The 21,902-nt window shown below is 42.0% G+C and overlaps 1 protein-coding gene across 1 annotated transcript in view; it reads right to left on the reverse strand.

Moving 5' to 3' along the window:
• Positions 1-3,470: 3,470 nt before the first annotated feature.
• The window catches only part of vps9d1 (VPS9 domain containing 1), a 29,109-nt gene continuing 10,677 nt past the window's right edge, over positions 3,471-21,902 (reverse strand). Inside the window, exons 7-17 of the mRNA XM_026172473.2 lie at positions 21,537-21,589; positions 20,781-20,868; positions 20,325-20,407; positions 19,240-19,388; positions 18,654-19,022; positions 18,422-18,551; positions 16,161-16,366; positions 14,958-15,042; positions 11,205-11,309; positions 9,131-9,247; positions 3,471-5,270 (exon numbers count right to left, since the gene is read on the reverse strand). Coding sequence (XP_026028258.2) covers positions 9,136-9,247; positions 11,205-11,309; positions 14,958-15,042; positions 16,161-16,366; positions 18,422-18,551; positions 18,654-19,022; positions 19,240-19,388; positions 20,325-20,407; positions 20,781-20,868; positions 21,537-21,589 — 1,380 coding nt within the window. The 3' untranslated portion in view covers positions 3,471-5,270; positions 9,131-9,135. The remainder of the gene's footprint in view (positions 5,271-9,130; positions 9,248-11,204; positions 11,310-14,957; positions 15,043-16,160; positions 16,367-18,421; positions 18,552-18,653; positions 19,023-19,239; positions 19,389-20,324; positions 20,408-20,780; positions 20,869-21,536; positions 21,590-21,902) is intronic.

Genomic DNA, 21,902 nt, shown 5'->3' on the forward strand with positions numbered 1-21,902 from the left:
CAGTCATTTGCATTTTTGAGGATAAAAATGTTTGAATGATAAATGCCGGATAAATAGATTTATTTCAATAGTGCTGAGCTGAGCAGGATAAACGGTTCCAGAAAAGCAGTTTGGTGGCGTGTGTCAAACTTCCCATCTGCTTCTGATTAAACACTGGAGCAGCTGAGACGAGAGGAATTAAAATTTTATATCAGAAGTTAAAAACAAGCCTCGATCTTGGCAGCGCGCTGCTCTGCCTTTCGTGAGAGCGGCGAGACCTCACCGAAGCAGCGCTGCAACTTTCCATTTTTGACAAACCGACACACCGCATGTTGACTCATGGGGCGACACCGTAGGCTGATAGTTTAGCTGGAGAGGCAGGTTTTTCCCTCCTGACATATCATCTCTCCCTGCCTGAGGAGGCACTGTGGAAAACAGGGTCAGAGAAGTCACCAGCCCATAAACACAGTGTCTGTGCAACAACAGCTGTCAGCATGCTCGATACTTTGGAAGTGATTAATATCGGTTTACTCACTGCAGAAGCTCGTGTCGTATCGGCGGCCAGCTTTGAGATGAGGGGAGCAGAGTCGTGCTGTCTCCACCGGAGCGTGCTCCACAGCAGCAGGACGCAGACGCTGCAGCGCGGCAGCGCTTCATATTAACCGTCTCCATTATGAACTCATTGGTTCAAAATGTGGATTGTTAAAGCGGTTTACAGCGTGACAACAGACTGAGAGAACATCTCGTGACAGCAGCCGTGTTTGGTGGAGTCACTTAGACCCAGATCTGTATCAGGACCACAGACAATGATCACGGCGGGTTTTTACTCAGTAAAACATTCACACGAGAAAATCTTTTGCTTTGGGACCATCGCACTTTGACTCGAGGTGCATCGGTCCCTGGACCTGGTTATGTTTTGGGATTCTTGTTTTGTGGCTCCTGTTCAAGTTTGGGATTTTTATGGTGAAATCTGAACGTATATAAACTTGAAAGCCAGGCCAGAGCTGTTGTAAAATTTCGCTTTTTTCATTTGAGGCAATGAGCAAAATAAAGCCCATCTTATCAAAGCGGCTTTTTGAGACAGTAATCCATGCCTTTGTTACATCTAGGCTGGATTATTGTAACGTACTGTATTGTGGGGTTAGAGATGCGTCCATTAGGCGTCTGCAGGTTGTGCAAAATGCTGCAGCACGTCAAGTCTGAGCACATTACTAAGTATAAATTTAGAGGTGACCGTGCTTTTGCTGTAGCTGCTCCAAAGTTGTGGAACGATCTGCCCGTGCACATTAGGCCTCTTCTCTTTCTGAGTTTAAAACTCTTCTTAAAACATTTATTTGCTGAAGCCTTTGGCACTCTTTACGGGGTTGACTCAACTTGTTTTATCAAATTGTTTCATCGAGGAGCTCGCTGCCCTTGTTGTCTTGTTGAGTTGCAGAGTAAAAGTTACGATTCATGTTCTGATTTTTTTATTCTTTATAGCGGAAGTGAGCAGATTAGAAATGAGAATATCAGAGGGACGGCTCAGGCCGAGCAGTTTGGAGACAAAGTTAGAGAGGCGAAGCTGAGATGTGCAGAGGAGGGATAGTGGTTGAAGATGGAGCTGCCAGGGAGGAGGACAAAAAGAGGAAGACCTCAGAGAAGATTTATGGATGCGGTGAAGGAGGCCGTGCAGAGCGAGATGGACGAGGAAGCTGGGATAGGGTGAGAAGGAGGAAGGTGAGCAGCTAAAAGAAGAAGAGAGTAGTCCCGTAACATCCAGCCCTCGACATGCACAGGCAGTCCTCTCTTTTCTTGGTCCTTTCTGAAAGCCTCCCTGACATTCGACCCTGGTTTATCATTTACCTTCTTTAATCTGGACACTTTAAAATGGTCTAATAAATAATTTCACTTTGTTGTCTCTCACACATGCTTTAGTTATTCCACCACCAACAATGTTAGTTAACCAGGGAAGGGTGCAGAAAAAGGAAAAGCACTAACGTCTCCCTTTTAGCCTTTTAGCTTCAGCTACATTTATGCTGACAGTCGTGTTTGTTTGCTCTTCATGGGAACAAAATCCCCAAAAGGTTCAAACTTTTTCAGACGTGTGTAACACTGCTGTTCTTATAAACGCTGCTCTGATCTTAATGTTCTCCACACCTTGAGTGAGAGCGAAAACAGCAGAACACCAGCAAGAGAGAAAACTTAAAGCGAGTGCATGCGCTCAGGTTCATGCAGCAGCGTCAGTGATGAGCCACTTGTCCTGGGTCAACTCTGTAAATGAATTGGAAAAGGGACAAAAGACACGGAGCGAGGATGGAGGGCATGCTGGGTGCTGCAGCGGCCTCTGATTCGGAGTGGCATGTTTTTTCCTCGAGTTTACAGGCTTCTGCTGTTATTCAGCCATGTGCCCATCACATCCTCCTGCTCGATCCAGGGTTCATCCTCACACAGACACCCGAACAACCGAGCGACTTAAAAACCAAACTAGGAAAAACACATCAGTGACTTTTGTTTCCCTCTGTTAATAAAGACCAGACATCTTCCAGGATGTATCACTGATTAACGGATCACTAATTAGAGGTTACCAACCTCCATATGGCTTCTTTTTTAAATTGCAAAAGCAGGAAACTCTCCTGCACGATAATCAATAGACCAGATGTATGAAAACACACTGATCTTTCAGCTACACTTTGAACCTGCTGTGATAATCATCTGAGCTCATGCACACTGCTTAAAGAAGTTAAAAGGAACATTTTAGGAGATGAAAAAATAAATCATGCTGGCCATCTTTACTGATATGGACTCGATGTGTTAGGGATGAGCAGATGGCACATCACTTGATGGAAATGAAAATTATCAACCTACAGAGGGCCCAGAATTCAAAGTTAAAAAAAAAAGGAAAAAAAAAAAGAAAGATGCGGTAGGTAGGCTAGTCCGTTTTGCCAACACGCAATTGCAGCAACTCAAAATAGCTCTGCCATGCTTGCATGCATGCCAGGGCGTGGCTCCTAGTTAGGAGACTGATGGTATCCTGGGGCATCACTGAGCTGAGGTGCAACCTGACTGATAACGTCCCAGAGGTGTTTTATTGGATTAAGGTCAGGGAGAGGGGGGTTCGTACAAACGCGTGAACTCCAGAGAGGTTCTTTTCTATCAGACTGCAAATGTACTTATTAATGTTGTAAACTTGGATACTTGAACATGTGAAACCAACTTGCTTCCAGTGGTCATCAGAGGAACTGCAAGTTTTACAGCTTCTCCTGAAATTTTATACATTTCGGATCTTTTGAAGTTTTACTTCAACAATTTCAACATGTTGTATTCATACACAGTCAAACATCTTTACACGGACAGAAAGGGAAGTTTCACTCGTCTGGCACACTTAAGATAAAAGTCTGACATCGTTGCTAGGCTCAGGGTATCATGACTCAAAGTCAAACGCATTTTGACCATTTCATTTGAAATGTATTTTTCCCTCTACAGGAACAAAAAAGAAAAGGAAACAAAACAAATCAACATTTCTTCTCTTTATTGTCTAATTTGTCCAACACATTCATCATTTTTAAAGTTTCACAGTACAGCAGTTCAATAAAACCGTGACTCAGTGGACAATAAATCATTTACATTAAATCGACGCCTTAGTCGTCTTTACAAAACACATTCTGACATTTTTATTAACTGTGTAAACGTTACAGAGGCAAGTCTTTATGTAATTATCAGAAATTGTAGGCAGTAGTAAATTCTCCCCAAAAATGTCACATGTTTTGGGAGGATACAAAAAAGGGAAAAAAGATACATCCAGTAAACTGAAGTGTAAATGATTCAAACAGCTGAAGTGTAGCTCACGTTATTTGACCTGCACTGAGGATTTCTGGGATTTAAAGAGCTACTGGTTTCCACCAAATATGCAGGAAATTAATCTAAAGAAGAAAAGAAAGTGGACCCAACTGATTCTCATCCCAGCACTGAAGACTCAGCTTCCAGAGAAAAGACAAGTATCTAATATGTGTAGATGTGAGGGGAGGAAGGAGTCAAAATAAGGTTTAAAACTCGAAGATACAAAAAAAAGCTATGAAATAACCTGGATAATGTGAGTGTGCAGGAAAACATCCACATGAGGAGAAAAGCAACCTGAGTGCCTGCAGTTAGTAAAACCCAACCTAAACACTGCAGAGCTCCTCCTCCACTACATCTCCACCAATCACCGAGTCCGTCTGAACATCCAACACAACCTCACCTCTGAATGCCTCAAAAACACACACAAGCATTCAAAAATTATAAATGTGCGTCATTTCTTTAAAAAGAGTTTCTCTAGAACAGATGACTTTCCAAATCTCAGTCTAAGCACGCACACCCCACACTGTAAACTTCAGTAGTGCTTTTCAAATCAAACTCCTTCACATTTTAATCGTTTCCTGAATCAGATGATTAAGTTTTGACACATTATCCCTTTTCCTCATTAAAGCCCCATTCACACTGCTTTTCTTTGATGCCGATGCGACAGTTTTATTCGTCTTACTGTACGTAAACATCACTTCACTCCAAGCCTCCTGTGGATAAATGCTCAGCCCCTCCCCTCTGGAAGCAGAGGAAGCTGAAACACCAACGTGCAGCTGTGCTGGGGACTTGTAAGTCGATGAGTTTAGGAAATCTGAAGTTAAAGTCATTCATGCATAACTGGAATGTGAGCTACAAACAGCAACTGCTCTTATTAAACTGCATTTTAATAACTACATACTTGAAATAGAGCAACAATTAGTCCAACTGGTGCCAATAAAGGTGCAAATCAGCATTAGCAACGCTGTTTTCTTTCATCAGCTGGAGAGAGTAAATGAAGCCCACGCTAATTATTCTCAGTAACATGTTAACACATGAATATTTGCCTTCTGTTACAGCATTTGCCTCAGACATAGTTGGAGGAGCCTGTCAGTCCCTGCAGGGAAGCGGTCATCGTGCCGCGCTCAGGTCGCGGACACAAAAAGGTCAAAAACATTTGAGATGGAGAGAAGTAGTAGTTCAATCCTTTCTGCAGAGAAAGGCGTGTCAGAAGAAGTCTGGACAGCAAACACAGCAATCCTTGGATAAGTCCAACTTCAACCAGTCTGAAAACACAACAGGTCCCAAAGCAGGCGCTGATGGGGTCAAAAAGGCTCACCGGCACCAGTTTAGTCCCTCTGGTTGGTTAAATGTAACGTACGTCTGTATGTGTGCAAGAAAATATGCATATGCAGTTTCAGGGAGCTGCAGGTTCAGCTGGAGCCTTTATGTACTGCAGCAGGGGTCACGGGGTGAACGGAAGGATGTGCAGCAGCCTACAACACACAATGGGGAAAGATTTTACTGGCAATACATTTATAATATAATATCTACACTGCATGAGCTGCATGAGGCCATTTCTGTATCCTCCCGGATCTTATTGAAGAGGATCAAGGAAACAAGTATCCCATCTTGCAGGGGGTTGGGGTGGTGGTGGGTATTACCAAAATTCATAATATACCTTCTGAACACCAACCAGGTCAGCGGTGAGTACTTTCAGGGTAGGGTTAGATTAAAATACAAAACACAAAGCTACAAAGCTTAAATATACACATTAAAAAACACAAGGAAACAAACTAGTAGTTAAGCGTGTGCCTAACATGAAACGGGTCACTAGAGGACCAGCAGACGTCTTCTGATGAACACAGATTCATCTTTCACACTGATGAGCTAATAAAGGAAACTTGTTTTGTTGCTTTCATCAGGGGCCGACTGCTCCAAACACAGTGACTGGAAACAACCAGGTGAGGAAAGGCCAAAAGGACTCTTCATTACTCTGAGCGCCTCAGAGCAGACAGCGGCAACAAGTAGAGCCATCACGTCGTTACGCATCCTCGATAATCCAGAAAAGGAGCGACTACAATACCCCATCGGCCTTTTATGGTTGAAGGGAAAAAGTACTGCAAGTAACTACAAGCAGTCTTTTATTTTAAGTTGACGTTTAAATTCAGTCAGATAATTCAGGCGTAAAGCTGTAACCACAAGGGGAGCTGTCAATGCAGACTGCAAGTCATCACGATGTAAAAAGCGTTGGTTCGGTCGTCTGTTGAAGTCCACAGATCTGGAACACACTGTTCATTTGATGCTTGCGTCTTCAGACATTTTGCTGCCGTTTCCAACTGTTTGATCTCATATTGGTACTGATTGGTTATTCAGCCTAACCAAGGACAAGGTCTGCATATTAGCTGCGGGTAGAACTACGTGCACAGTACTCACAAATATATCAAAGCTTATTTGTTATGGAAGTTTCTTTGAGCCAATTTGTGTTGCTGATGTTTTTACCAGCTTGGTGGAAACAATCACAGGTGGTACAGCTGCTCTTGGGTGATGCCTGCAAATGCAGGAAGATTGCGACTTGAAGCTCTGCAGTGATTGGTCGATAGGAGGAGCAGTAAGACTCGGGGATGAAGGAACTCTGCATTGTTATTTTGAAATGCACGTTACAGATTTTTGAGACGGCTGCCGTGTGAAATTCACTTTGCTGCACAGGATAAAATGTTTGTAATGTTGCAGTAACATGAGTAAGCTACTCTGCAGCCACGCTAACATTTCAGTCCGGGTCAAAAACATGACGTTACCATTTTAAATCAACCGTCTGCCGTTGCCGTGTGAGCAAATTAAACAAGTATTTAACAATTTTTTAAAACTGTCATAATCAAACTATTAGGTATTGACAACCATGAATGTACTGGTACCCACTAACACATCGTGGCATGCCCAGCTACAGTAATGTGTCAAACAGCTGCTTTTTGGTAAGCCAACATTGTAATTTGTTAGGCTTCTTGCAACAGTCGCCTAAACTCGCTGCACATTAACGATAAGTCCTCCAGTTTCCTCTGACCTGCACTTGATGTTTTGAAGGTCATATCTGAGTACAGAGAGAGACGGGCATTTGACCTTTTCAGCATTTTGCTGCAGATTGATGACTTGTAAGTCTGCTTCGTGGTCGTGTCTCTGCTCCACTGTCAGTGTTGGTAACTTTGAGTGACTGGGATTAAATGCGCAGTAAGAATAACTGCTGACAGTCAGACATAACGCATGTCGACTCGTGTTTGATGACCGTTTCTTACTTCAGAGGCGGTCTAGGATTTCTATGGTACATTATTAAAAAGAAGCATTCAAATACCAATCTGAACTTTGATCATCTTTAAAGCCAAAGCCACGGAAAAGCATCTACACAGCATATATAACCAGACATTCAACCTAAATCTGCTTCTCCGGCACAGAGCTGATTGCGGTTGCTGACAGCTCTGTGCAGCGCAGCAGTCCGCAGAGTTCAATACTTGGCTGTAGTGGAATGATTGTGTCACTGGGAGTTTTGGGAGACGCCAGTTGAGAAATGTCACATTTTGTAACGTGCAGTGTCATCACGCCCCATCCTGCAGAGCAGCACCTTGGGTGCCAGACAGGCCATTCAGTGACACTCTCATCCCTCGGTGTAATGCATCAGTCTCAGTCTACTTCACTCCGGCTATCGCTCCATCTCAACGACCTCTTTTCACAACTGCATCCACACTTCAAACCTTCCTCCAGATGAGCTTTTCAGAACGATGCCAAAACTGGAAATGTGTTCGCTCGTTTAACAGCAGATCAAAACACAACAAGAAGTATCCATCGGTCTGCTCGTTCAGATGAAACTGCATCATATATTTCAGGATCTGCACGTGTGCGGCACTTCCAGTGTCAGTCAACTCAGACGGGTCGTGCTGCAGCATTTTGCTGTGAAATTGGCGGCGTTCTCATTTTTCCATGACCAATAGCACTGAATTCTGTCAGAGCAGACTTCTCTAATGTTTGTGTATAATTTTTTAAAAACTGTTTACAAACCAGACTTCTGCTGGTGGCTGACACGCAGTCCCTGAGAGCACACGGTAAGCAGGAGACAAACGGCACAAAGGAGATTTGGTTGAAGAAAAACAAAAAATAAACAGACTGGAGTCAATTTGTTCATCCGAGTGGTTGCAGGGCCTCCTGCTACAGACTCAGGTTTTACTCAGTTTTGGGACGTGAAGGCTAAGTGAGGCAGAAAGGACTTCTCACAGAGGGCTGCAGAGGGGCTAGCAGTAAAGGCTGACTCCCTGGTAAAGCCACGACGCTGAGGATGAGCCATAATAGACACAGACATGGCACTCCATAAATCCACTTTTCTTCTTTCAGTGTTTGCATGGCTTCTAATGCAGATGAAGTGCTAGCTATCTAAAGCAGAAAACTTCTGTCACGACTGGATGACTTGAGCTAATTCATCCAAACTCACAAGTTTGATCAGCCTTGTAAATTTGCCAGGCTGACAACTTCCTGCAGTACGAGCTATGCAAGCTGGAGGCAGTTAGTTGTAACTTGGCTAGCTATCCAAGGTTGTATTTGAGTTCAACTTTGTGATTAAACTAATCAGAGAAACCAGTTGTTTTTCAAACTCTAAACACCGGTCAGAGGTCACAGGTATAACGTGGTTATTAACTTTTTGTTAACCCAGGTGTTCTGGTTCAGGCTCTGCGTGCACTCACATAAAAGGGGGCAAATATATTTATTTTACAGTGACAGCTGCAAATAAACTGCACGCAGTTCAACATTAAAGGTTACTCAGTATGTTCGGCGCCGACTCTGCACCAGTCTGTGTGTTTTAATCTGTATTCTTGTAGCTGCCACAGCAGAAGTGTCAGATTCAGTGTCAGCGAACTGTTTTAGCGTCACCATCTGAATGGAGGCAAATTCCAGTGACACTTTGCACTGCTGTAACTTTACAGCTGGGCTTCATTTGGCCGCATCAGTCAGGCATGGCTCAACAGTACATATGTGATAACACCAAGATACATTTTTACATGATTTTAATAAGTTGCTATACCAACACTATGTGTTTATGTTCCCTAATGCACACAACAATGAGACGAGCCCAAACACGTCTGACTGTCAGAGGCACGTCAGGCTCTGATGTTTTACTTGCAGCTGACCAGGTTGCGTTCACAGGTTACCTCACTGACCCATTAATCTCACTGATGCATCCCTCAGGTAGATGGTAATGAAAAGCTTATTCTCTGCAGGATGTTTAAGTCACTGTGCAATAACACGAATGTCACAATAACCTTTACAGAAAAGCTCATCTTCAAAGCATCCATGTTATGTATGGATATCCCCTTACCTGTTTCATATAAGCTTTCCCGCAGGAAGCTGAGCTACGCCGGGCTGCAGAGACTCAACATAGGCCAAAGCACTCTGCATGGAGGTGAGGCAGTATCCCTCCTCTCCTATCAAATAGCTGAAACAGAGAAGTGGATGATAGTAAAAGGTTTTATAGTTTTACACTAACAATTTTTCTCCACTTTTGGAGTTATGAACACATTACACGGTGAGCAGGCTGAGCAAAAGAAAGTCATGGATGCTATATGAAAAGATCAAGTCATAACCAAGGAGGTTTTTAGAGACAGCAGACGAGATGCAGACGAGGCCAGGACTCAACTCTGAGTCCGGGGCTAAGAGGATCGAGACACGAGAGGGGACAGAAAGAGGAAAGCGATAAGATGCTTATCGCTCAGCTGTTATCTGGAAATTCTGAACAAAACGTGCATTTGAAGGAAAAAAGGAGAAGAAACATTTTGTGAAGCCACTACAGTTAGCGGGATTTCTGCATCAATTACTCATAAAATGCTCTCCGATCTTTATCCAAGTCACAATCATAGACAAACTGATCAGGGTAGCGGCGCACAAACAGTTGCACTTTCATGTTATCAGTGAACACAGCGTTTAATCCTTCACACTGCAGACTAAAAACTAAGTTAACTCCTTAATTAATGAATTTACAGTCAGCTTTTTTTCCCTCAGATGAAAATATCAGAGACATTTGTGGCTGAGTTTAAAGTCAAACTTCTTTTTACTGCTCTGATTTGAGTTAAGTGTACGTTGTGATTCGAGGTCAGTTATTCTTTTAAAAACCCATCTTTCTATACTTTTCATGCAGCTTTTACTTCAACGCATTTCTGTGAGAACGGGAGTCTCTCCTCTAACATGAATGATCTAAACTCAAGGACTTTATTTGCACTTTTATAGAGAAGAAAACCAAATCCCAAATATCCTGACATTCCTCAGCCAATGCCAGTCTAACCAACCGGCTTTTACAATCCACTCTTTTTGGAGATATGACGAGACCTTTTGGGTGTGGTGTGTAAATTCACATGCTACTCTGCCAAAGACGTATGGCTCAAGCAGAACAGCACTTAGCTGCTTCTGGTGACATGAGCGTGCTCTGCACCGATCATCATCAGAAAAGAACAAAACTTCAGCCTGAAAAACATTTGATTTGGATTTTTAACCCTGACAAAGATGAAAACTGGAAGCACTGCTGTTGCTTTGTGTTTATTTAGATCTGCACAGAAGACCCAGTGTCAGCATCATTTCTCATGGTCAGTGTGTTTGCTATTTATTGTCACGTTTGTGTCTCCAGCAGACATCGAGCAGTCAGATTCTAATCAACATAATTCTGAATTCCGATTTATTTGATGAAATATTTGTGACTTCGATAACAATAATGTTCTCAAGTAAGGATATTTTTAGCCAGCTAGCTCTAATTTAGCTACTCTGCACAAACAGGGCCAACGTTAGCTGCCCAGTTTAAAATAACCATCAGCAACTTCTCAGATGAGTCTGAATGAACTAGCAGGCTAGCTAGTCTTCAGTATCATTAGCTAGAAGAAAGAAATTTGGTTTAGATTTGATTCCAAAATCCAAACTCTCCCTCCACATAAAGAATATACAGCCGATGCCGACTGCAGTCTTCACCCGAGGGCCTGAAACGCTACAGCCAACTATCAGCCCCTGTTTGTTTGCTCACTAACGCTGTCACTGGCACCACCTGAAGCCACAGTGTTTTCTTGTCCTTTTGCGGTGGTGTGCTGGTTGTCGTCAGTGATTGGCTGACTCTGATCTACCTTTAGCCATTGTTGCTCACTGCTGGATGGAAGCGCGACGCAAAGCAAAGCTTTAGTTTTGTCCTTCATATAGAATCACTACAAGAGGCAACTAAGAGAGCTGAGGAAGGTCTCATTACAGCCTTTCAGACAAAAAGTTTCTTAATTTTAAACTTGGGAATAAATAAGATTTTACTGAGCGGCAGCATGTTAACAAAATACTCACGTTTTACTGTTATTTTATGTATTTATGCACCAAACTAAGTTTATCTGCTCCCAGGGACATCATCACTTTCCATGCGGATGACTCACCCTTCATGAATGAACTCCTCCAAAGCAGCGCATTCAGACACCAGCTGAGGACACTGACACCGCAGAGCCACGTAGGACAGGATGGGTAACAGGTCGTCTGCACCGCTGTCAGAGGAAAGGAAGGAAGGAGGCGGTAAGTTCAAGTAAGAGGGAAAAACAAAAGCAAATAAATAAAGATGAAGGGAAAAAAAAGAGTGACATTCACAGAGTATGACTGCATGCACTCTCCAGGGGACTGAAAGGAAACTAAATCAAACGTAGCTCTTAACGGGATGCCTGTTCGGGGATGGAAATGATAAAGCTTTTTTTCCTCCCCCCTCCTTCCCTCTTTGCTCCCTTTCTGAGATCTGTTGGGAGGACAAATTGCAGCCTGGGAGATGATGACAGCTTGATAGCATTTTCCCTGTGTGCAGACAGTGACCATTTGTTTATCAGGACTCACACGCAGGGCTAACTGCTCGTTTGCTAGTTTGCGTGAGAAGGCAGGTTGCTGGCCCTCCACTGACCCGGTGCACATGCAACTGGATACTCTCCTCCTGCGGGTTCTGGAAGGTGTGGACGAGCTCATGTAACCGCTGGGAGCCGGACCTCACATACTCACACAATCGCAAGCCCTGAACTCTAATCTTCAGAGTTCACTACTGTAAACATACACATCGATCGCTCACACGAAAACTGGTGTCTCTGCATTCCAAGGATACAATGCAGTCCAGCCACATGCACAAGTACTGATCTCTCAGGGAAGATTAGGCCACATTATGGGTTTGCAGGGCTCTTTAGTGGACAACAAGTTTAAAAATGCAAACGGCAGAAGCAGAAAGACAGAAAATTTCCCGATTAAATTGATGTAGAGGGAATACAGAGGATCACAATAGAAGAGGAAGGGAAAAAAAAAGGACTAGATGGCTTTTCACAGAATAAAAAGACGACAACTAGTACAAAAAACAAAACAACAAACCACCAACTAAAACTAGATTCTAAAGAGTAAGGGTAAAGGCCAGGAAAAATAATTCTAATTTGGTTATACAAAGAATTTATTTTACAGTGAAAGCAAAAAATACCCCAAAGGAAACCCGTCTAAATTCTGAGGGAATATTTAATTGAACTAGTGTTGTTGGGTCAATGATCAATGAAAAGACCAACAACATTCGGAGGGATCTCCAACAGCCTGTTAACGATCATCCTGAATCACAGCCAGAATCATTTTTTAAATATATCTGCCACACTAACATTTCAGGTCGTGTCTGGTAATATAAGTGAAGGAGACGTGAGCCAAAATGCGCACACGGCACCATTTGAAATTAATCCATGTGTGGGTAGCAGCTACATTAGTCCATCATCAGCATCTCAAAACTAAAGCAAGAAGAACAGAATGAGGATGTTTCTGTCTGCTTTGATTTTAAAGTAGAGCTTAACGGGCCTCCTCACTTGCAGAGACACTGGTTTGTCCAAGATTTACTGGTGAGAGATTCCACTGTGTGCAAGGGGTGGGTATGGTGAAAAATCAGAGAGGCAGGTGAGCAATTTTACAAATACACAGTAAAATCAGACTGAATCACTTCAGGTAACTGTGGACCAAAAGTAGAGAAGAGCCTGGAAAATGTTGCGAGGTACTAGCACTTAAACTGTTAGGCTAGATCCTTTATTATATGTGAGCGAGACTCTGTTGGTATAGCACACCTTCGCCTTTATCACACTGGAAATGGGAAACAGTCCCAACCCTAATCCCAGTGCGAGTCTGGGTGAAATAGGACAAAATGGCTATGATATAAAAATATTAATTTTTAAGGTAAAGCAGGAATCGCCGTGATGTGAAGTTTAAATTACATTTTGTCGCTGTATTTTTCTTAAACAAATTTTCTATATACTGAACAACGAAACACCAGCTAAAGCCAAAGCACACAAATCCTGACCAGATGCATCTTTGGAAGACAAAGCTGGGGGACCAGTCAGGCACCGAAACACTGCAGCAGATCAATCCATACGGAAACACGCAGCGAACAATAAATAGTGCGCTTCAGTGTTGTTGCACTGGTGTACTCGATATACACAAGGAGAGATAAATATGCAATATAAACATAAATATTAACGCATACACACACACTCTGTCTGTGAAACATCTTGATTAGATTTTTAAAAAACGACTTTCCAATCTGAGTCAGGCCTTTGATTAAAAACACCCACTCTGTGAGTCACAGTGACATCCACAAAGGCAACCTGTATTTAAAAGGGACTAAGAAAAGCAGTCACATATGGCCCTGCACTGAGCTGCAATCAGCAAAGAAAAACATGCCAGCGCTGGCAGTCTGGGGCCAAAGTCCAGTCCAACCTGGAGATTTCATCTTTACTACAAGATGGTAACAAAGCTCTGTGAAATCTAAAATAGTCACCGATTGAAATGTCTGCTGTGGCAGGACACAGCGTGATTCGTGTTTCCACATAACAAGTGCAGCGTGATTAGGTTTGCATTTCTTGGAGAGACATTTGTTGCCCAGTTGTTTCTTTTAGCGTCGTGAGGGTACACATCAAAATCCCTCAACGTCACAACTTTTCTGGATCAAAAGCTTTGAGAAGTGCTGCGCCCAATCAACTCTTCCACTGCCGTGTCTCATCACGTCACAAGCGCTCCGATGCAAAGAGACAGATATGGAGCAGGAGACACTGCCTCAGCCGCTCAACAACAACAACAACTGGAGTGTACAAAGAAGAAAACGTATCCAAGAGCTTTCTGAAGGAGGAAGATGTTTTCCCCCTTGACTCTTGGAGCAAACAGGATTTTTACAAGCATTAATCACACATAAAACCCATTTAAAAGCTGCTGACATATCCCCCCTAGGTTTTGAGTCGACTGTTACGAGTCCTATTATAAAACGTCTAACCTTAACTTAAGTGTGGTCCTTTTAACAGCCTCATAAATGCTCTTATTCTAGGACTATGATCCCCACCCATTCAGTAAAGGAAATCCAGCGTCTGTTTGTTTACTTGCGGTCACTAGAAGTCTCAGTCTCTGTTTGCATAAATAATAATGCCAAAATACTGTCAGCCCAAATTACAGATGAAGCCCAAACTCATGCTGATTTTAACATGTTCTCTAGCGGATACAGTTCAGCGATAATACGAAGCCACGATGAGAAATATGCAGAGCTCGGCTGCCATTTATTTTACAAAGTTTTGGTCCAACTCTGTCAACAAAGAACACGTTTAATTTGCTGAACCCTATGCATGCTACAACCTACTGAGCATTTGTCTCTGGGTATCACTGTTCAGTCCACAAAACTCCATCCCTTTTCATTTATTCCCCAAACCTCCTCACTGGACCATGGTGTGTTGCAGGCTCAGCCAGGACGACCCACTTTTGGGCCTGGTCAGGAAGAGGCGCTCTACAGGAGGGTAACAGACCCAAGACAGCGCCTGCTGTGCCAGACCTAAATGAGCAGTGATGAGAGCTGACAGGGCAGCTACCAAGGCAGGGACCCCTTAAATGATGTTTGGGTACTTATGAGCGGATCTCGGAAGAGTCTTTCCCTTCCTATTAGGAGGAATATGCAATGAGGAAAGGGCTTTCATTTAAGTTTAATGAGGTGTACTTTATAGCAATTCAACTAAAAGAACAATACACCACTGTGTTGTATAACTGTTGCATTGTTTCTCAGTTACATTTGTCATTTTTGTGTGTTAGTGAAAAAGAAAGATTGGTCAGTGCAGTACCACAGTAAAGGCCCAGATACTTACTGGAGCTGATCATTTACTCACATGGCCGCTGTTTTGGGAGTCGCGTCCCCTTCATGAAGACACCTGTAATCCTCGGCACAGGCACAGATCAGGCGTAACGTCCTCACTGGAACAAAACACAAGAAACGATAAAACTCATGGAGCACTGCAATACAGACTGAATGCTTCAAATATAATATAAGATATCGAAGTATTGACCCAGTAATTAGAGATAGCAGCCAGAGAAACAGGTTTGGATGCAAAGTTGAGAGGAAAGAAAAAAACAAAGGGCGCATTGGGACATTAAACAGATGCGTTGGGACAAAGTGTTACAGACAGATGAATCTTATTTGGAGTTTGAGGTGTTCTGATGAGAAAGAACGTGCTCGGAAATATCTGACATGTTACATGGAGCAGGTGTGAACGCCTCGGGCGCTGCAGTGGAGGGAACGGCCATAGACCTCGCAGGCTATTTCCCCCTACAGCAGGACAATGACCTAAAGCAGACTGTGTGACAGGAGCAGGCAGTAGGCTGATATTCTGTTTATAATGAGTCAGCCCACACAGTCATTAGATTTCAGCTGCTGTGAGAACAGACCGACTGTCAAAGGTCTGTGAGACTGACAAAAATGGATTCAAAGCAAAGTTTAAGGTACAAAATTATTATTTCAATCATTTACTGAACAAAATGTTTTTTTCTGGGTTTAGTGCAAATACATAAATGCTGGTTTAGAGTGACATCAGAGACCATCTGGCCAAGAACTGTTTATCTTTAAAGCTCACAAGAAGAATTGACTTATGCCTTCTTCACTCTGAGGACGTGCACCTAACGGCTGGCTGCCCTCACACTTTACAGATGCAGAGAGCTTTTAGTAAAGTTTAATGCTGATGAATAATAACACTTAGTTTTCTATAAATGTGAGGTCTTATGATTAAAAACAGACTGAATTTAAAATTCAAAAGGACACGTCACCAGTCACCAAAGAGTTTCGAACAAACATGAAACCCTTCTAACGAAGCAAAATTAAATGTTTTTTGTACCTTTCAAAACCTGCAAATACTAAAATAAAAATTAGCGTGAGGAGGTTAGAGGCAGAGCAGTACCAAGCCTCAGGCCATGGTTTTCTGCCAGAAAAGGGTGTATTTCTTCTTTCAATTGGAATTAATCCTCTCTTAAGAGCAGCTTTCCATCCCAAAACTCTGCCTTTGTGTAAACGAGAATAAAAACAACACAATCTGACTCACCAATGCATTCCAGTTTCCTCTGTGGACATCGGTCATGAATGAGAAGTTTGAGCTCCTGGATAGCAGACCCGTAGGGGTAGGACCCTTGTGGGGAACCGGTATTTTGGGGAAACAGTTTCAAGGGAATGCCGATATCTCTAGGTGAAACATCGCTGTACAGCTTCACACTGGTCTCGTAGGCCTCCTCCCTTTCTACATACACCTTCCTGAAATCAAAGACATATGGCTCCAGAGCGAAATCCAACAAACGGACAAATAACTAAATGATGGAAACGGAGCAAAGAATGATACAAGTCTGGGAAGCGTCACATGAAAACCTGGTAGTGGTTGTGTAGGGGGTACATTTTGGATATTTAAACTCCAGGTTATTCCTAGTCGATGGCAGAATGAGGAATAATTTTTTAAAGCTTTCCTGGAAACTAAGCTGGATAACTGTCACAGACTGAGCTCCTGCTGTCTAATTGATTAAAAACATACCCTAAAGTGGAATAAAAACCCCAGAATCAAGAAGCTTTTCTTATTTCTTGACGTGGTTGTTAATATTTAGAACATGAGCACAACACATCGCTCTTCCACAGGATCATTGTCTGACACCCTCATACCTGCTTAACATAAAACTCAACAAAAATAGTTCCACTTTAGCTTCTAGCTAAAATTAGGGCACATCACCACGAGACACTGCAGAGCAGAATTCTTGCTATTCCACTTCTTATTTCTGCAATAAAGTAAAAAGTATGGCAAGTTGATGCATAATTATTAGTATCAATAAAACTTAAAATTCTCCTCCGTCATTCAAGAAACGATACAGCTTCCATGTGGTAACAGTGGACTGTATATAAAGGATGAACACAGCCATGGTGATGCAGGTGATGTCACCTTTCTGAAGTCTCCAGCTGAGCGTTCGTGTTTTGAAATCATGCATCAGCGCAGGGCGGGTCTGACCGACAAACACAGGGATACTGCTGAAGATCGGATCTCAAATTTCTTTCAAGCTGTGTCCGACATAAAATCTTTAAACTCTAATTTTCTGGCTTCTTGCAAGAGCTTTTTTAAATTTTATTTTAAACATATTTTTTATATTTATCTTAATTATCTAAATCACCCAGCTCACTTCAGTGCCACGACACCAACTACCACTGAATTTGTTTGAATCCAGCTAAACTAAAGGTTGAGTATAGGAAATGCGGAAAATTAATGGCACAGCACACAACTGGGAATCAAATATAAACCACAATAATGTTAGAAGTACCATCACAGTCAACTACAGCGAAATCTGCAACACAAACAAGTTGAGAACCCAACCAGAGAACAGCAGATGAGGGAAGCTGAGCAAAAACAAGAGCAGCACTGCCCCATGCTGGTCAGAGACCTTGACCCACTGGTTAAATGAACTTTTTAAGTGTTTTTACACAGTCTGAAAGCTACATTTGTAGCAGCCTTTTCCATCCAGTTTAAGCAGACAGCATAACATACGTCTAAGACTCATTTCTCTCTGCATGCAGCCTGTTTTGATCCATTTCTCTACTCTGCAGCAACCTTTTAAATTCAGGTAAACGTTTTCACAAATTACCTCTAGATCTGAACCGGCACATGCACTGCACCTGTGTTTTCCTAAGAGCACCGTCTCACACCCTACACTCTGTGACAGAAGAACATTTTGCTAACAGTAAGTTAGCGAGTTTAATTAAGGCTGTAAAAAGCTAAAATTGTGTATTATTATTTGCACTAAGTAGCAGTTTGCATGACTGCTCAACAGTGAAGTCATTACTATACAGTATTTGTCACATTTCTTTTACGTGACAATAAATGACTCTTTGAATTTTGTTGGGGATTTAAAGATGTCACCAACACTAATTAATGCCTCCTAGTGTTTCGTCCCACACTAAAACTTAAATTTAATAAATATGGGTGATAAAGGGACAACAATGTTAGAAACATGTTAACTTGTTTTATCTTATTTTTTCTTCACAACCTTAAAAATATCTGTTTTATGGGAACTCAGACTTTTAACGACAAGCTTAAATTTGGGTGTTCAAATCTGGATGAATAATCTATTAGAAGCAGTAAGGCAGTTACTTAATAGTACGTATAATTTAATATTTAATAGGAAAGCAGTTTCTATGCACTATATTTCTCAAGAATTTGGTTACATTTGGCCATAGTGGATTATAAGATCTCTATTATCTAAACAGCTCTTTGATTATTGGTGTTTCGGCACCTTTGTGCCTCTGGCACAGAACTGAGGATTACAGGTGCACTACCTGAAAAGAGCCACTAGGGCGCTCCACAGAGGTGTGAAGAAGGCTTCCTCAATGCTGGCGAGACACAGGTCCTTAAAGCTGGCAGTGTTTAGGCACTCAAAGGACAGCAAACACAAAGACAGAAGCTGATCTGAAAGACAGAACACAGCCGTATCATTTAACTCCCATCAATGAATGCAAATGTCGTGACAAGAGAAGAGTTTGCTGTTCCAAAACAACAAGCTGTGCTCACCGATTGCAATATGAACGTCCTTGACGACAGCTTTCAGGTGTTCTTTAAGCGCTCTCTTCTCCAGCTCCTGGACGTGGCTCTCATCCTGCTCCAGCGGCACAGAAAAATCGCAGACCGAATCTGAATCCGAGGCAGTGTCGTCTGTGCTGCTGGGGGGTTGAACCCAATCCATCTGAGTCACAAACTGCTCCAGATCTTCAAATGAGTTCTCCCGGTCCATTGTCCCCTGCTCGCTGGGCTCCTCCGCCTCTTCCTCCTCATATTTAGGGATGAGGTTGTGGGAGCGCGAGGGAGAAATCAAGGAGTCTGTGCTGAAGCTCTTTACACTTTGGGTACTACATGCTGTCCTGACTGGTCTCTTCGGAGTCTCTGTGTGATTCAGAACATGTCACCATTAACGTAACTTGGTTCACTCCAATTAACAGCATCACGAGTCCAGAACCTCTAAATGCTGCCCATACAGAGTAGAGCTGAATCCAGTGTTCTGTCTCAAATCCTCATTAACAAAAATTTAAACTAGTTTGCACAAAAAAGAAGCCAAGAGAACATAAATATGAACCCACTGTCTTCCAAACCAACCCCTTACCTGGATGAAGTGGGTTGTGAATGCTGTGACGTGGTCTCAGTGGCATGGCGGGACTCTTAGGGAGACCTTTACTAACGATGGGGTACAGCCGGTTGTAAACTCGGTACTGATGTTTCCTCAGCAGCTTCACAACTGGGTGGTCGGACCGGCTGAGGACACAGTTAAGAGCGATAACAGAATCCACTGACGATGCAAAATCAGAAACGGCTGTGGGATAACACAATTTAAAAACTTTCCAAGTCCACAGATTAATAACAAACTGTGCTCCAGAAATCATTAAAGATCATTAAATGACTGAACATCTTTTAGAAGGTTCATTATCATTCATCTGTAAATACTCTGCACTACATTGTGTTTCACTTGTCTTAAAATGGATTAGAGCTGAGTGTTTCTTCATTAAAGGCATGCAGCTCTCTTCAGACTGCATTCGTTCTAAACTCTGACAAACGTGTTTGCTTTGTCATCGCGCGGTGCTGTGTGTGTACACGCATATGAGCTCCTCTACCAGAAGTCCAAACTACTCTCAGTGAAACAAGTACATGCAGGATTAGGACTGCCTAATTCTGTAGCACAGTTAAACCATCTGAAGCAAATACACAACCGTTTATGCATATTCTATAAAATCTGTGCTGTATATGATTTATTATTGTGTTTAACTTTACTGTAAATTTGATAATAATAAGTGAAACTTTTATTAACTACATGTCAAACCAAAGGACAAAGAGAAAGCCAAATCAATCCTCGAATTCAGCTCAATTTCTCTGGTGTTGTTGAAGTCGTGGCAGACAGTTTTTTGCCTTTATGCATATTTCCCTATTCGTTACTTTAGTTTCGGCTTACTGCCTGGTTTCGTCTCTTTGCAATTCTCCAGACACTCAAGCCAAACTACCCTTCTGATTGACAAAACACCACTTAAACACCCCAATACTTGAATAAAACCCAGAAAGGACAATCCTGAGCAGTCACAACATTTGAATGCTTTGACTGTGTCTTGTTGTGTTAAAAAAAAAAAAAGCACAAATAAATAGCACAGGTATTTCTCCACACAAGAAAAATAAACCGTTTTCCACCTTGTTGTCAGTTACCTGAGCAGGTAGGAGACCAGATTTGACACTAACGAGACATCAGGAGTCTTCTTCATTTTGGCTTTCCACTGTTTGGGCCAATCCTAAAGAGGCCAAAACAAAAACGTCATAAACACATATATAAAGGTCTATTAAGTGATTAGTCATTAATTAACCAACATAAAACTCAATACTTGAGAACTTGTGAAAGAAAACAGAGGGGACTGCTGAAACGTGGGCTGCCTGTAACTTGCTGTGCATCGACACTGCATCAGTAGAAAAACAACAACATGCAACTCTGTGTGATTTGGAACAAACTAAGATACTTTGCTGGAAACTGGAGATTTGAAGAGGAAATAAATATGTAGGTCCAGAGTTTGCCATCTTGTTTACTGTACTTGAATTATTTGCTGCTATGCAAAGTCTTCTAATCTTCATTTACACCTGCCAACACTTTTTAATAGCATTTAAACTTACATGGTCCTGTTCATATTCCAGAACATTGGTGTAGAGAATACGCTGCTCTTGCTCCTCTGGAGTCATTGCCCCAGACGCTGCAAATCTCCTGGAATGACGAACGCACACACAGGAGAGGTTACTGAAATTGCATGCCTGCCAGTGATCGCTAATTTTGGAAGCAGATCCCCTTGTTGAGGTTCCAACAGCCACTATGTTTTTGTCCTGACTGCAAAACCCCAGCAAGAAACCTGCAATCTCTGGTTTATTATGCAGTAGGTTATTTACACAGTTTATAAACACTGTAATTTGGTCAATAAATGCTATAAATAACAGCACAGAAGTTATACTTAATACAGGATCACTGTCATGTCTGGTTAACCAAATGTGCAAATAGAAGAAGGAATTAATTACATGCAGGTGTGAAGAAAAGAAATGAGAAATATTATGGAAACCTATTTATAGCTACAGAGTTCAATCTGTGCATTAAAAAAAATAAGTTATTTACAGAACTTTTAAAAAATAATTTTCAAAAGTGTGTCCAGTTTTCCTGACATCTGTGATTTATTGCAGGGACTTTATACTTCTGTATGAAATTCACAGTGCAAACCTATCGGTCATCATATAACACCTCCCTAGAAATATAACTTCCTGTCCCAGCTTGCATCAGGCATGAGCACAAAGAGGAGTGCACAGCTCTTATACATTTACATTTAAGGTGACCAAAACAAAGATGCTTTAGTTTAATTCACTGTGTTAATGAAAAGCTCACTGTACCTGTTGGCCTCTTCCTGCAGCCTCAGTCTTCTGTCCTCCATCTTCCGCTGTAGCTAATGTCAACATTAAGGAAATCTCCAAACCATTGCGTGGATAAGACGTGAGTATATCCTGGGAAATCTTATAAAGTTCATTAAAGCTTTAGAGAGTTATACTACTCACATGTTGCCACTAATGTCCAAACCAATGGATTTTTCTTTGATAAGAAGCTTGTAACAACTTTTTAGTATTACAAGTATAAACTTAATCAGCAATCAGTAACTGATTAAAAGCTTCAGTCATTTTTCAAGCAAATGTAAAAGAGCTTTACAAAAAGCTGTACGACCTACAGATCAGCTGATGAAACACAGGTGAGCTGCATTATCA

The sequence above is a fragment of the Astatotilapia calliptera genome, chromosome 7 (genome assembly GCF_964374335.1).
Source record: "Astatotilapia calliptera chromosome 7, fAstCal68.1, whole genome shotgun sequence".
Taxonomy (NCBI): Eukaryota; Metazoa; Chordata; class Actinopteri; order Cichliformes; family Cichlidae; genus Astatotilapia; species Astatotilapia calliptera.